General features: G+C 40.9%; 1 protein-coding gene across 4 annotated transcripts in view; it reads right to left on the bottom strand.

Annotated features, from left to right (window-relative positions):
- The window catches only part of LOC131026685 (probable folate-biopterin transporter 6), a 56,970-nt gene that overhangs the window by 18,845 nt on the left and 22,453 nt on the right, over window positions 1-15,672 (bottom strand). For all 4 annotated transcript variants that reach the window (XM_057956613.2, XM_057956614.2, XM_059213554.1 and 1 more), the window contains 2 exons: window positions 1,077-1,147; window positions 518-722 (listed from right to left, as the gene is read on the bottom strand). In XM_057956613.2, the coding sequence (XP_057812596.1) occupies window positions 518-722; window positions 1,077-1,147 (276 nt within the window). The remainder of the gene's footprint in view (window positions 1-517; window positions 723-1,076; window positions 1,148-15,672) is intronic.

The raw sequence follows: 15,672 nt of genomic DNA, 5'->3' as shown, positions 1-15,672 counted from the left end.
TGTGTCATTACCCAACCTTTGTTTAAAGCTTCAAAAGATTGAGTTTTGAACACATTCCAAACAGAAGGCAGAGTCACATTTTTATGGAAAGGGCAGACATGACCCACTCGACACAACCTTTATTGCATGCATGTGAAGGAATATTTATTTTATTATTTTATTTAATCACATGCAACAGGTGGACTTTTTTTTAAGAGAAAAAAAAAACATCACAAGGAATTATAAAAACTTACACAATTGTATTATTTTTACAAGAATGATGAAGGATCCAATAATACTGACCAAACCAACATTTCTTATCAATTAAAATAGAATAGAGTAGAAAAAACTTAACATCCATGAGGCTAAAGACAGCCTAAGGTACAACTGACCCATTCATTTTAGCTTTCTGTGTTGCTGATGGATCATAGGATGTAGACATCTCTTTCTAGAGATACAGATAACTCAAATTCTAAAAAATTAATTCCAAGAGAAAAATGCAAAGCAAACGTTAAGGAAATTACAAAAAAACCCATACTTGTAAATCGCTTGCAAATTTGGGAATGGTTTTACTTTGCTGTGCCACTGTAGCATCTGTCACAACATCTGGGAATGCCGTACACATAGCCACCCCAGCCATCAACAAGGTTGCCATCCAAGGTACTAGCTCAAAGAATGAAAGTGCCCAAAGACATAGGCAACCAATGATACCACATATAGCTAAATATGGCCACCTTCGATACCTGAGAAACCAGAGAAATGCAATCAATGTATTTGAAACTTTTCTCTTAGCAATGTCTAGCAAAGCATAAGAGTAGTCTAATGCTTAAAACCTCATTTCCAAGATGAGAGATATGAACAACATACCTTTTCATTATTACGAAAAAATATTTAACATTATTTGATTTATTATGATGGCAAATGGCAGTGATAGCTCATTTAGTTTTCTCCAATTGCACTTAAATTTGATGTGACCTACATATTAAAATAATTGAACTTGATTTCCTTATTTATATCCCTATAAAATGGAGTCAAAGAAAATACCGAGAAGACGTAAAGTGCATAATTGCAGAAGTGAAGGAAACAAAAGATTATACCCAGCAATGGGGAATGTGTCAGTAATGAGGCCATAGATTGGTTTTATGTCCCATGGTATAGTTGATAAAGCCTGCAAAAAATTACCAAATAATTAATCTGCTCTAATCGTGTATTCTTGAAACTTATCTTATGCAAATCTAGTATGTTAAACACACAAGGAAATATATATGTTAGCATGTTAGCATCTACAGGGATTGAAAACTAAAGATATGCAACTGAAATAAAAACACATTTGAACCATTTTTTTTTTCAATAAATGATATGGTGCATCACAATTGTTTATCCACCAAGCATCCAAATCCAGTTATTAGCATCAGTTACAACAAAAATGTCATAATCAACAACATATCCCAAGTCACAAGTATTCATGGAGGAGTCCTAGTGTAAATTTGATAAATCAACAAATGCTCTAGATTCATTATGAGATCAATTAATAACTTCCCAGAAACTTCTTGAATATATGAGGCATTTCCAGATGTCTTACTTAGATTTAGTAGGAATCAGAAGGAAGAACTTGACAATCTTAAGATACCTGTGAATATACAGTCAAAGATATGCCAAATTATTCAGCTGTGATTTTGTAAAAGAGAAAATGGATTATAGTGATCCTATAATGACCTGTGACTAGTGTGGATATTCCTCTACATAATTCATCAAAACAGATCCTACTCAACCTTAATATACATTGGTTAATGAAGTTGTTTGTTTAATGTGTGGAATTATGGAAAAACGGTCCCTATGTATGAATTAGTGTTGTTAAGTGCTATTAACAATAAATGGAAGCATGTAGGTGGAGAGAAATGGACACACAAGACTAGGAGAAACCCAAAAAGGGAAAAGCCCCGGAAGAATGAGGGATCTTCTCCTTAAACCACCATTTCCTAAGTTGTTACTATGGTTTGTTGTCTTTGAAAAGGACTTCATGGATTTCTCTATTAAAGACTAGCAATGCAAAAACACTTCTTGAATCACACTATTACTCCTTTAGGACCCATAGGCTAAAGCAGCAATAGCTCTACTCAACCAGTTTACTGAGAAATATTATGGAAAAGACTCGGATTTTACAATAAAATCTCTTGGAGGTATATAACGACCAAGAGTAGCAAAGAAAAGTTAAAGGGAGACTTCACAGCCTTTCATAAACAAAACCAACAAATTTGGAATGCTTCAGCTTCCCCAAATGCTGCAAACTATTTATTTTGACTTTTCTGAAACGGTTGTCTATGGCCAAATCTATCTCCATCGTCTGCCTCTGTAGATGCTGAGGTTTGAACCCATTAAAAGTATTCAACTCAGGTTGAACCTGTCACCCACACCTATTAAATAACATTAGCACCCTGAATATCTAGACTACTCAATGCACCTATCATTATTTTGCCCTAAGAATGTGATCTTTGTAACCCTGCTTTGTTATGTTTCTTGCTAGAATGAATTACTAAGAGCGTGAAGTACAAGGTTAATTCTACATAATAACATTAAGTGACTTGAGTTAGTTGAATCTACCAACTTAAATTATCCATTTTCAGATCACACCTTCCCAATAATAAGGTTCTTGGTCACACGAAAGTCAGGAACATATTAGATGAGGATACACACCCCACTCGTCTCTTAGATTGTTAGATACCAAATGACCTTGTGCAACTCTACCTTTTTAGACCAACCTGCCCACATTCCCCAAAACTGCTGTCACAACCATTTGATTTTCTTTCCATTTGGGTAGTAGAATGACTAGAAGAAGTACCACATTCAACACTTTCTCAACTTTTAAGACAAATTAAGGACATTTTTCCACTAGCATAATCAACTCTTTTCCCTTCAGTGCAGTTAACATCGACATCTTCTATTGTCCCTCATGAATATTGATGATGAAGCTCTTAAATCTTTCATTACCCTGTATTTGTTGTACTTCCTATTATAAATAGCATTTCTGACATACATGTATGGGCTTCCAAACACCATACCACTCACATCTGCAATAACCTGATCAACAAAATGCTGATTAACACCAAACTTCAGTTTGCATCATTTGGTTCATTTGGTGATAGACAATTCTACACCATGTTGTACCCAACCCAACTCATATGGTTCAAGCCTCAAGGTGTTCCTATGTTACCAATCCAAGTTTATCTATGAACTCCTTATAAATCAAATTAGCTTGAGAACAAGTGTCAAAAAGAGAGCCTCTACTTTTGTATTCTAGATTTTAATCTTTATGTGAAAAAGTTTCGCACGCCCACCTTTATCTTTCCACTTCATCTTCATTTAAGCCTTTTAGTTAAGGGAGTTGCAAATAAGCCTCTCATCTAACTTAAAACTACATTCCAGATCTTGGCCTTCAAAACAAGTCAAGACCTTCTTTTCTTCCTTTTTTGCACTCTTCAATGAGTGCAATTCTGGGTGTAGCTTCAAAAATTTCTCTTCTATATGAGCTTTCACATCACAATGTGTACAGTGTGTATCAAATTTAGAATAAGTAAAACCATCAGGCTTACCTTCCCATTTGCCTTTACCTTTGGCCTTTGAGTCACCTTCTTGTCTCGTATCTTTGAAAAACAGGATGTGTTACTTTCCTTGTCCATTTCAATATACTGGGCGATTTCATGTGCCTCATTTATGTCCTTGGGCTATGATAGCAATGCAAACCTCCTTAGATGGTCTTGAATGCTGCCTCTTTACTATGGGTCCCATTCATTTATCAACGTGTACACCTTTGGGCTAAATTTTGTCGTGTTTGGTACCTTGTAATTAGTATAGGTTTTATATGTGTTAGTAAGACCTCACTCATTAAGTGGCCTACATGTCTGAGGTCTACATTGTACTGGATTATGTGCTTTGACTAGGTTGGCCTATCCTCTTTTCCCATGTAGGAATGATGTAAAAAATTGAGGGCATTCGTCTCACCCTTTCATCTAACTCATTGTGATTCAATCATTTTTTTTCTTCAAAGTTTTTAATGCCCAAGGACATCAAGGTTGTCTCTCCAATTTTGTATTGTCTCTAGATACCTTTTCATTTTGTAGTATTTCATTTTTTTAATTTAAGTTGAGCAACATCACTTCGTTCTTGTTATATACAGATAACAAATTCTTCAAGGTGTTATAGTGAAAGCTAAATCTTCAATATCAATTTGGGACAATTTCGCTCTAAGGGGGTGCATATGGTCAAATTGCCAAATATGCCTACAAATCCAAAAAACTCAAAAAAACTTGCAAGGATTCGTTCATTTTTCACAACAAAAAAAATTGTAAGGTATATCTTCATCTTAAATTTGATGCCCATTTGGCTGAAATGGGTTTGTTTTGCACTTGATCTTCTAAAGGTCTTAGCTTTGCATGTGAGCTCTGATTGAGAGCATTCTTGAAGCATTGGAAAGCTGATTCACAGATCCATACATTGTTTTGCACTTTGAGACTTTGTAGAGCATTCTTCTATGTTTTTCAGATGCTCGAATATTGAGGAAGCTCTCAGAACATTTGATTAAATTGTTGAATTTTGGACTTGCATAGCATGCAAGAGATTGCCTTGGAGATTGAGCACTTGATCTATCCCTATGGAACCTTTTTATTTGTCAATCCTATAAGATTTATTTACCCATCAATGTTGACTTGGGATTTATTTAAATTAACAATGGCCTTATCTAATTGTCGACCTTCATCATGATGATTAGCTTTCAAATGTCATTTTTTAGTGGATTCAACTTATTTCATATGTGAGATGAAATTCAACCACTAGCACACTTATCTGGTTTGACTTCTCTCATATGTGAAACAAAAATCTGTACTCTTCTGGGCATTGTCATTATTTTCATTTCTCTCTTCAAGTGCTCCTCTAACAAGGAGATGACTAGATCAACTTGTTCCTCAAAAGCTGAAATCAATCTAAAGGTGGGATATATGAGATTATAATTTTGAATTGTCTCTTTCCTATAGATCCTATTGAGTTACAAACATGTGGTACACCTTTGTACTACATTTTCTCTTTTTTCAGTACCTTGTACCTAGTATACAATCTACATGTGTTAATAAGAGTACCCTCATCAAGTGGCCTCTAAGAAAGAAAGAAAGAAAGATTCTTTTATAGTCCACAATGTTAGGCAGTCTGTATATGGGTCTATAGATGGCTTATAGCAATATGTGACTACCCAATACTCCTTGCGGGAGGCACCTAATTGTGCTACAAACGAGGCATACATAACTTAACCCCCAGTGGAATTTGAACTTGTGACCTCTCTTTCAAGAGCACAAGTTCTCCACCACTACGCTAACTCAGGCTATATAAGGTTTACATTATATTGAGATATTGCCCTAACTAAGTCCACCTAGCATCTTTTCATGTATAGGAATGGTGTATAAATAGAGGACAATACTCTCGCCATTTCATCTAATTCACTGCTATTTTTTATCATTTTATTCATTCAAAGCTTTTGGTACCTAGTGGTCTTAGGGATTTCTCTCCAATTCTTCTTTGTCTCTTGTTCTCTCTTTATTTTTTAGTATTTTATTTCTAATATTTAAGTTCTAAAACAACACTTTGTTTCCATTACATATGGTTATGAAATTCCTAATGATATTAGAGCAAATTTCTTCCTAGTATTAGAGCAAATTTTCTTCGAGTATCATAGCAAATTTCTCTGCCATATACTTCATCAAGATATAGTCTTCTCACATATCAAAATACTCAAGTGTACTTTGTTAGTGCTCTAATTTGTCTTTTGCAAGACAATACAAAAAAAAAGTAGTATGAGGTAAAATCTTCTTTCAAATTGTAGGGGATGTTCCTTGGGATCTAAACTAACCTAAGCTTAAGCTAAACCGATCCTAGACTAAAACTATAGCTCAAATATACAAATATTCTCTCTAAGGGGTTTTTGCATTAAAAAGTCTTTGCCTTGGATAAAAGCGTTAGGCTATTAACAATTGTGCCTTGTAAATGAGATTTTCAAATATTAAAGAATAAAACAGCTAATCTAAACACACAAATGACACCTTCTGGCTCGATAAAAAAGTGACCGGGTATTCAATGCAGTCAAGATTCTAAAAGAATAACAAATTGAACAAAGAACAAACACTCAATTGCAAGAAAAAAATTGTTAAGTTGGAAACAAAGCTACCACTTAATGAATAAACAATATCAGTAAATAGCTTGACTAAGTTGCTCAATTTCAATTTAATCAGTAGAAATGCAAACAAGTGAACTTGCTTGAACAGTAGTTTCTACAACGTAATGGTAACATCCATTCTCCTCCTTGTTTGTGTGCTCAAAGCACTTAATTATAAGTTACAAATGCTCAATCCTTGGAACTTTGAAATAATCATATTTTAATCCCAAAAAGTGAGCTTTAAAGCGAAATGCTTAAATGTTGTTGAAAAGTAGGAAAGAAAAAACTTTAAAGCAAGTATAATACTAAAACAAATAATAAAATAAAAGCTAACTAAATCAAACCTAAAAATAGGCATTCATCCATTGTTCAAAAATAAAACCACCAAGAATAACCACTGCTAAGAATAGCAAATTGGTCTATGAATGGCCTCCATGATTCTGAAACACTTTTCTCACTAAAACTTCAACGAATCCTTGCAGAAACCCAAAATCCTAACCATCCTTGATCTATCTTGCCAACTAGGAAACCATGGTCTTGAACCTCTAAATGAAGGCATGACCAAAACCCAACACCAGCAATGAACACATGGAAAGTGAGATCACAAATTTGCATGAATAAGGTTGAACAATGACTAGCTACATATGGTCATTAAAACTAGCAATGCAGGAGTTAATGGTGAACTCCCAAGTCCCAACACCCCAGGAACACTTGCAAGACCAAAATAACTATCACAAGAGAAAAAATGGCAAGAATAGCTTGCTTGATTATGGATGCTTGAATGGTGAAAATGTACCTGCAAGGCCTTGCTTATAAAGGCATGGTGAGGGATAGGGATTAGACAAGATGTTGACATGTGTCTTAATCCTAAACAATGAGACAACATCCTCAAACAATTATTAAATGACCTAGGCAACTAGAATTAAACAAAAAGCCAACAAGATAAGATATGATAAGATCTTATCTGGGCAACGAAGGCTTCTAGAAGGACACCTATGACCTAAGTAAACATGTGATAAGTCCCCTACTAGGAACTAGCTAGGTACAAGACCTTATTCGCACCAACAAGCAGAACCTTAATGCCAAATTTGTTGCCATCTTCCACTGTGGTGGTCAAACAGCAAGCAACTTGTAATCTCTTCAAGAGCAGATGCTGAACTGATAACCCTACTGCCTAAAACAGACCCAGGTGCACTCCCTTGCTGATTTTGTCATTTAAACCTTGCTCCTGTCAGGAAAAATTGAATGCTGCTGGAAGACAGAAAAAGGACCATTTCTATACTAAGAATGGAATTGTTTGATTGCAATCACAAAGGGACTGCATATATAGGCATGTTTTAGAGGTTTCTACGCTTGTTTTAAATCAGCTTTAAAACCAAATAGCATTATAGGTGCACCTATTTAGTGATTTCCTTCAACAACCTTGAAATAAGCAGATTTTGGATGTGCATTGGCAGGCTTGAAGACCCTTGGTGGAAAATTTGATGTTCAAACCATATAGAATATGCACCTGGTTGAGTTATATGTTGGCTTGACTAGCATGGGCATGCTCCGAGTGTGCATGTGCTGATGTTAAAAGACCAGCGACAAAGAGTAATGGTTATGACACTGCCACAACACACTGACAGGACTATTAGATGGTTGCACCGTTATAAAATCATACCAGGTGAAGAAACTCTTCAAAGTTGCCATTCTTTACATAAAATTCAAGCAGAACAATCCTTCACGTGTGCCATTTTCATATTGAGTGGAGTTTTTTGATTCACATAAACCATCTTTTCTATGTGACATATGTGATAGAATTGCTTCTTTATTAGACTCTTAAATTCTCGCCAATAACATATAGGTGCTAATTTTCTTAAAGCCAAAGAATGAGATTAACTTCAAAACAAATTAAAAGAATGCTTTGCTAATCTTAATTTAGCAAAGAAATTTGTCACTTTTTACTAATATGAAGCATACTGAAATATACCTCAAGTTATACACCAATGCTCAAGCTTCTCTACATTTACCTCTATTTCATAAGAAGGAATCTGGTTGTTAGAAGACTTTATTCACAATTGGACTGCACTTCCTCACCTGCTCCTTGGCTTTAGGATGCTTGAGAGACATCCCTATTTCATCCATGGATGCCACAATTATGCTTTCTTGCTTCCCTATAGACTAGAAAATGCTTTCTACATCTTCTAGCTTGAGAAATCTCTCTTCTCCATCATGATGTGTTACCTAATCATGTGTCATGCTTCTCACTTATCCAATCTCTAGACTCTATCTCTTGTTGCTGAGAATATAACTCTACTTTCCCACTTGTTCTGGCTGCTCTAGTAATGTGCATTAATCTGCAAAACTAGTCAATCAAACAAACAATCTACAATATCCAAGAAAACTTTTCTTTGATACCAATCTGACTTGTGATTGTGTGGATATTCCACTATAATTCACCAAAACAGATCCTATTCAACATTAATATAAATTGATTGATGAAGTTACCGTTCAATGTGCAGAATTATGGAAAAATGTCCCTATATATGAAATCTACTGTTGTTTAGTGTAGTTAACAATGAACAGAAACATGAATGACCAAGTAGAGAGAATTGAAAATTTGAATACACATAACAATAAAAGAACAACGTCGTAAACCTGGAGAAACCCAAAAAAGGAGTATACTGCAGAAGAGTGCTCGATCTCCTCCTCGAGCCAAAATCAGCTGTTTAATGTTTTACTACCTTTAAAAAGGCTTTCATGGACTTCTCTTGCCAGGACCGGTAAAGTCTAAACACCACACAAGCTTGTGATTGCTCTCACACTTCCCTAATCACACAACCACTCTTCTAAGACTCATAGGCTAAAGAAATAATAGCTTAACTCAACCAATATACTAAGAAACTAAGGAAAATACTCAAGATTTTATAATAATCTCTCTTCGAGGTATATAGAGACCAAGATCAGTAAAGACATGTCAGAATGGAGCCCAACAACATTACGTAACTGAAACCAAGGAATCTACAATGCTTCAGCTTCCTAAAACACTAAAGGATTGTTTGTGCTGTCCTTTATGGAATGTCTTCATTCATGGCAGAACCCATGCCTATTTTCTGCATACCATCAACACCTTGATGCTGGATCACTCAGTGCACATCTGTTTCTAATCTGTCCTGACAATCTAATCTCTGCAAGCCTGTTCTATAATGTTTTTTGCTAGAATGAGCTGTTAAAGGGTGTAAAGTACAACGAGAAGTCTAGATCATTAAGTTACTAAATTAGCTGATTCTACTAACTTAACTAATTCATTTTTGGATCATATAAAGAATAAACTGCCACACAAATAAGGGGACTCCAATTCATGATCATTGGGTGGAAGATCTGATAAGTTTAGCAATTTTTTGCATAAGATCTGTTTCCTCATTTCTCACAAGTTGTAGCTCCATTGGTGGATTTTATCAAGAAGACTAGGATGTCTTTGTAAAGACATGCACCAAGTCTCAACTTGTTGACTGAGGCCCCTATCCTTGAAATGCATATCCCTTCTATTATGCACCAAACATGATAGCAAAATTGGTCCACCCAAGGAGTTGGTCTGAATGATACTTAGCATATGTTGCCGAAAAAGTTGGCCTACACAGTAAAAATACTTAATTAATATGTATCCACGGAGATGTAGAAAGGTGCACATATCAGTGTTGAAGCTATTAACGTTGGACTATTCATCATATGGAAATTCGATCTTCTTGAAGTAACCAAAATTTTAGAAGAAGTTGTGCTTCTATATCATTATGATATGGGCTGTGACTTGAATTCTTCATCATCTTATCATTTATTGTATTCTTATGCTATGTCTGATATATTTCATGTCTGAATCCCTAAGATCATATCATTTGGTATCAGAGCAGATGCTTTCTATTTGACTTGTGGCATGGAGGGAAAAATAGCTATACGCCTATTGACAATCCATTAACCTGTTGAATGAAAATATTTGCAGCGTATTCCTAATTATTATTTGCCTCGTACAAGCAAAAGAGTTGAAACCTGATCTACGAATATAATCAAAGATATGATTCTGTTTCCTTTGTTCAAATCATTCAGCTTGTATTTTGCCGATCCATGATCACAAGTGCATAATCAAAGTGTCATACAAGTTAAGTGTTTGCCCTCTCGGGTGAATAACTTAAAACATAAAGCACGTAATGCTAAATAATAACGCCATAGATATCAGACAAGTATAAGAGATGTTATTCCATTCATAAGTTACATTCGGAAGTATATAAATATACCGAGGGGGTGCGAGCGCCAACCGTCACACCGCAACTGCCACCCCTCGGTTGCCAACTAACCAACACAATTACAACTTAATTAACTAGTCTTATGTTTGTGTACAATAATGCCGCTAACATCATCCCCCCCAAAAAGAAAAGTCGTCTCCAGGTGACTAACAACAAAAACGGAGACAATGCAACCTATACAATATATACATCAGAAAAAACTAAGGAGGGGGCTGGGGAAGCGTCCCTAAAGTAGAAGGCTAAGATGTCGATGTCTGGGCCGCCAGGCGGGCGCGGAGCTCATAAACCTGCTACGTACGTGCAGTCACATCCCGCTCCGCCACCAAGACCTTCTCCAAAGTCGTCTTCACCATATGCACGGCTTCCAGTAGCTCCTTCTCTTTGGTATCCGTTGTCGCTGTCATATCGACCAACCGAGTCTGCAACAGGCTCCTCTCGGTAGTGGCTGCCTCGAACTCCTGCTGCACAAGGCTCCTCGCACTCTGCTCCACCGACAGGCGAGTCTCTACCTCCGCCTTCTCTGCGCGGGTCATCTCTAGCTGAGCCAACAACTGGGCCCGCTCTGCTGCCCAGGAGGCCTGCTGAGTGGCCACATGCCTCTCCAACACGACTCTAGCAGCCTCTCGGACCTCCGACTCATGCTGGGCACGCCTTAGGGCATAGTAGGCGTCCCGGTAGACCTGCTCCATCTCACGGACAACTGTCGTCACCCAACTCTCCACAATGGGCTAACGCACACTCCAAGCCTGGAGCATCTCCTCCGTCTCAGTAGTCGGCCATCCCCGAGACTCAAAGCATGTAGTAAAGGCTACGGGGCAGCCCACCTGAATAAACCGTAGGGCCCTCTCCAACTCCACCACAACTTGTTGCAATGCTCGCGTCTGGGCAATGGCCACCACCTGCCTACCCCTCGTCACCATGTCAGCTAGATAGGCCTCGATATCCTCCCCCTCCTACTCCGAAGGCTGTGAAGTCTCTGACAGAACTGACACAACTGCATTGTGCTGTGAAGGTACCTCCTCCGCCACCAAAGGTGTACCATCCCCTGGCACTTGGATGGCAGAGACGACCTCTCCTGCCGCGTGCCCAACTACTGGCACATGTATCTCGCCAGAGGAATCGTCCAAGTCGACTACCTCTGCTCTAGTCTCTCGACACAGTGAGAATACAACAGCTCCCTCTGGTTGTGCCAAAGTCATTTGAAATCTCTGTGTGAGCCAGCTCTCCATAGCCACGACCGACGGGCCGGCACGCATCTCTACGACCGGGGGATGGGCCGCTGTCATCCGCTCTTCCAACAAAGACGCCGAAACAGTCACCACAGCCTCAATCCCCACAACGTCCAACTGCACCTGAGGCTCTGTATCCACTACCTCCCTCAGTCCCTGCTCCTCGGCGACTACTACCCGATGCGGTGACTCCTCCGTCCCTGACTCTGCCATGTCCTCCGTAAGTGCCGTCGTGGTTGGGCCCGGTGATGCTACCTGTTGCTGGAGGGGGCCAAGTGTAACTGGCGTGTGGCTCTGCCCGAAGGCCAGAATAAAGGTGCCGCCCACTCCAGATGATGGCATCAGCGTGCCCATCGGTAGCAGGGGTGGGGCAAACAGGACCTGCTCCTCCGTCGCCCTGCTGCTATCATCCTCCTCTTCCGCTTCTGATTCCTCTGTACTACTGGAATCCCTCCCGCTGTCAGGCTCCCCTGAAGCCGAGGCCGTATCTACCACCCGTTTCCGCTTCGCGGAAGAGTGCCCAATGTCCAAGTGCCTCCAATACATTATTGGAGGCTCACCTACTGCCAACGGTCCCTGTGGCCGTACCTCCAACTCTGCCTCCAGCACTGCTTCCCGTGTGGCCTCCAGGAACAACCCTATAGCATAATGCGGCATATAGAATGTGCGATGCTGCATCGTCAAAAACTCATACATGCACTCTGCGAGTAACGCGGCCCAATCATAATTGATGCCATTCATCAACCCGTTCATAAGCATAATCTGAGGGAGGGCGATGTCCGACACCCTACCCGACCCTGTCAATCTGCTCTTGATGACATCCATAATGCACCGCCAATGGCCCTCTGCAACAAAGGTCTTACGGATTCCTCGACCCTTCGTGGCATTGGCCACGCTGTCCAGCTCTGCTGTCGTCAAGTTCCTGGAGATTAATTTAATCCACCGCTCCTCCCGCTTCATCTTTTTAGCCTTCAATTCTATTTTCTTGCCCTGTCTGCCTAGAATGCCGAATACCCTCGTGAAGTCCCTCGCTTTCAAGGATATGGTAACATCCCTCCCGAGGTATTCAAAAGTGTTGGTGCATGTGTGTCTGTCGAAGGTGTCCACCATGAACAGTAGGGCACCCTCATACTCGCGGATAGGAAACACGGGCATTCGAATAGCCCACTCCACTTCCGCCTTACGGAGGTTTTGCTTCACCAAATCATTGTCGGGAGTGTCCTGCCACCATTTCCAACAGTCCGACCCATTCAGGCCTTCAAAGGTGATATTTTGGGGTGTTAATGTATTTTTCGCACTTATGGCAGCCTGTGGTGCTTTCTGCTTTTGCTTCTGTCGGGCGCTGGCATCCATGGTGCTGCCTACAACACGTACGCCTGAGGATAAGACCCTGGTATTGCTATCCCTCTGGCTGCTACTGGAGGAAGCCTGCAGCTGTTTTTTCCAACTTCATTTCCCTGCTGAATCCATTAATCTCTGGTATAACTGATTTCTGATTAAAAATTGTACGGTCGTTGGACACCTTCGTAATGACGACCTTCTGTTGTGTATGGTTGTTGCTATGCGGGCTAGGTTGTGTGAAGGCTGTGGGTTTCCTTCGCCTTCTTTTTCCCTTGCGTTCCTTCTTTTTTTTCTTTTTCTCCCTTTGCGTTCCTACTCCTTTTTCTTTTTTTTTCCTCCCTATGCGTGGGTTGCGTGGTGCTTTTTGTGTTTGCGAGGGTTATGGTTTTTTTTTTGTTTGCGTTTTAATTTTGCGGGCTTTTGGTTTAGTGCAGGTGTCCACCGCACGATGGCATTCACCGCCGGTGGCAACCACCACATGGTGGCTCCACCGTCGGTGGGCCTACTGTCGGTGGAACCACCGCATGGTGGTTCCACCTTCGGTGGTCCCACCGTCGGTGTTGCCACCGTTGGTGGTCCCACCGCCGATGTAGTCACCGTACGGTGGCCCCACTTCTTCTTTTTTACGTCATACGGTACGGTTGTCGTACGGACCGTACGTGTTTTTTTTTTTTGTTTTTTTTCAGATAGACTGTCAAACATCCTGACTGGAGGGTCCAGGTTCCCTTTGTTCATGATAAACCTTTAATTTTGACCCATTGACGACGTCTGGTATCTCCTTCCCGTCCAGCGTCCACAACTTGATCGCCCCGTTGGCGTTGACCTGGCGTACCTTGAAGGGCCCTAGCCATCGTACTTAAAATTTTCCTGGTTTGATTTCGTTCTTCCCGTTGAATTTCAACACTAATTGCCCAAGAGTAAACTTCATTTGTCAAAGATGCTTGTCATGCCAGACCTTCCGTCTCTGCTGGGCTGCCTCTGTGGCCCATTGTGCCAGCATTCTGTTTTCATCCAGCTTACTTAAGGCATACAGTCTCTCCCTCAGGCTCTCCATATCCCCAAGTCTGTTCTCTACTGCAATGCGAAGGCTTGGCACCATGAATTCTGTTGGCACCACCGCTTCCTGCCCGTACATGAGTTGGAACGGAGTCTGACCCGTGGTCACTTTGTAAGTTGTTCTGTAGGCCCATAGTACAGAGGGTAACCTCTCCTCCCAATCTTCCTTTTCTACCCCGCAGGACTTGTAAATTACGGATACCAATATTTTGTTTGTGGCCTCCGCCTGGCCATTGGCACGTGGGTAGTACGGGCTCGATAATGAGTGAAAAATCTTGAACTCTGAGGTCAACAGCCGTATGACATGGTTCACGAAGTGGCCCCCCCAGTCACTAGTCAACTGGATAGGTATGCCATATCGCGTAATGATTTGTTCATAGATAAATTTCGCCGTGCTTACTACAGAGTTATCTGGGAGAGCCCTTGCCTCCACCCACTTAGTCAAGTATTCCGTTGCAACCACAATGTACCGGCACCGTCGTGTGCGGCTAGCCTTAAGAGGACCTACAAAATCGAGTCCCCAACGTTCAAAGAGTTCCTGTGCGTGCAAGGGGTTGAGGGGCATGAAGTCCCACTTCAGAGGTTTGCCCACCCATTGGCAAGTGTCGCACCCCACGACCCACTCCCTAGCGTCGTGATGTACGGTTGGCCACCACAGTCCTACCAGAAGCACCTTGTGGGCTATAGTGTCTGGGCCCATATGTCCACCTGCGGGTCCTTCGTGTGCCTCCCTTAATACACTCGGGACTTCTTCTTCCATGATACAACGCCTTAATACCTGGTCTGGCCCCATTTTGTAGAGTAAACCGTTGATGAGCGAGAAAGCCCTGCTGCTTAATACGAGCTTTCTTCGTTCCCCTGGGGCCATACCCTCTGGAAATCGGGACGTCAACAGGTATTCTCCAATCTTCTTGTACCACGAAGGGAGTATGGCTATTTGGAACAAGTGCGCATCCGGAAAATCATCATTTACTCCCTCTGGAGGTTCCCCCAACTTAATCCGAGGCAGTTGGTCAGCTATGACATGGCTTCGCCCCGGTCTTACCACAATTAAAAATGTGAACTCCTATAGTAGCAATAGCCAACGGCTTCTCCTCCCCTAGATAATAGGCTTGTTTACCAAGTACATGAGTGCCTCGTGGTCTACGTAAAATGTGAATGGTGTGGCCAGGAGGTAATGACGGAATTTCTGTACGGCATAGACCATACTGAGGGCTTCATGTTCTGTGGTACTGTAGTTCTTTTCCACCTTCGAGAGCAACCTGCTGGCAAAATAAACAGGGTGGTCCAACCTGTGTCCTCCTACCTGGGCTAATGTAGCCCCGATGGCATAGTTTGAGGCATCCACGTGAACGTGGAATTCCTTATCCCAATTCGGGTATGGCAGTATAGGTGCTCCCATCAACCTTGTCTTCAGCTCTTCAAAGGCCTTGCTCTGTGGCTCTGTCCAGATGTATGGTTCCCCTTTCGGTGTCAACTTATCCAACAAGTGGGACACCTCAGCGAAGTTCTTGATGAACCTCCTGTAGTACCCCACATGACCAAGGAAGGACTTTATCCCCGTGACATCCGTAGGAGGTTCCATTTCTAC

The sequence above is a fragment of the Cryptomeria japonica genome, chromosome 1, assembly GCF_030272615.1.
Source record: "Cryptomeria japonica chromosome 1, Sugi_1.0, whole genome shotgun sequence".
Taxonomy (NCBI): Eukaryota; Viridiplantae; Streptophyta; class Pinopsida; order Cupressales; family Cupressaceae; genus Cryptomeria; species Cryptomeria japonica.
The sequence above is the reverse complement of the archived record's forward strand: the minus strand, read 5'-3'. Positions and strand labels throughout refer to the sequence as shown.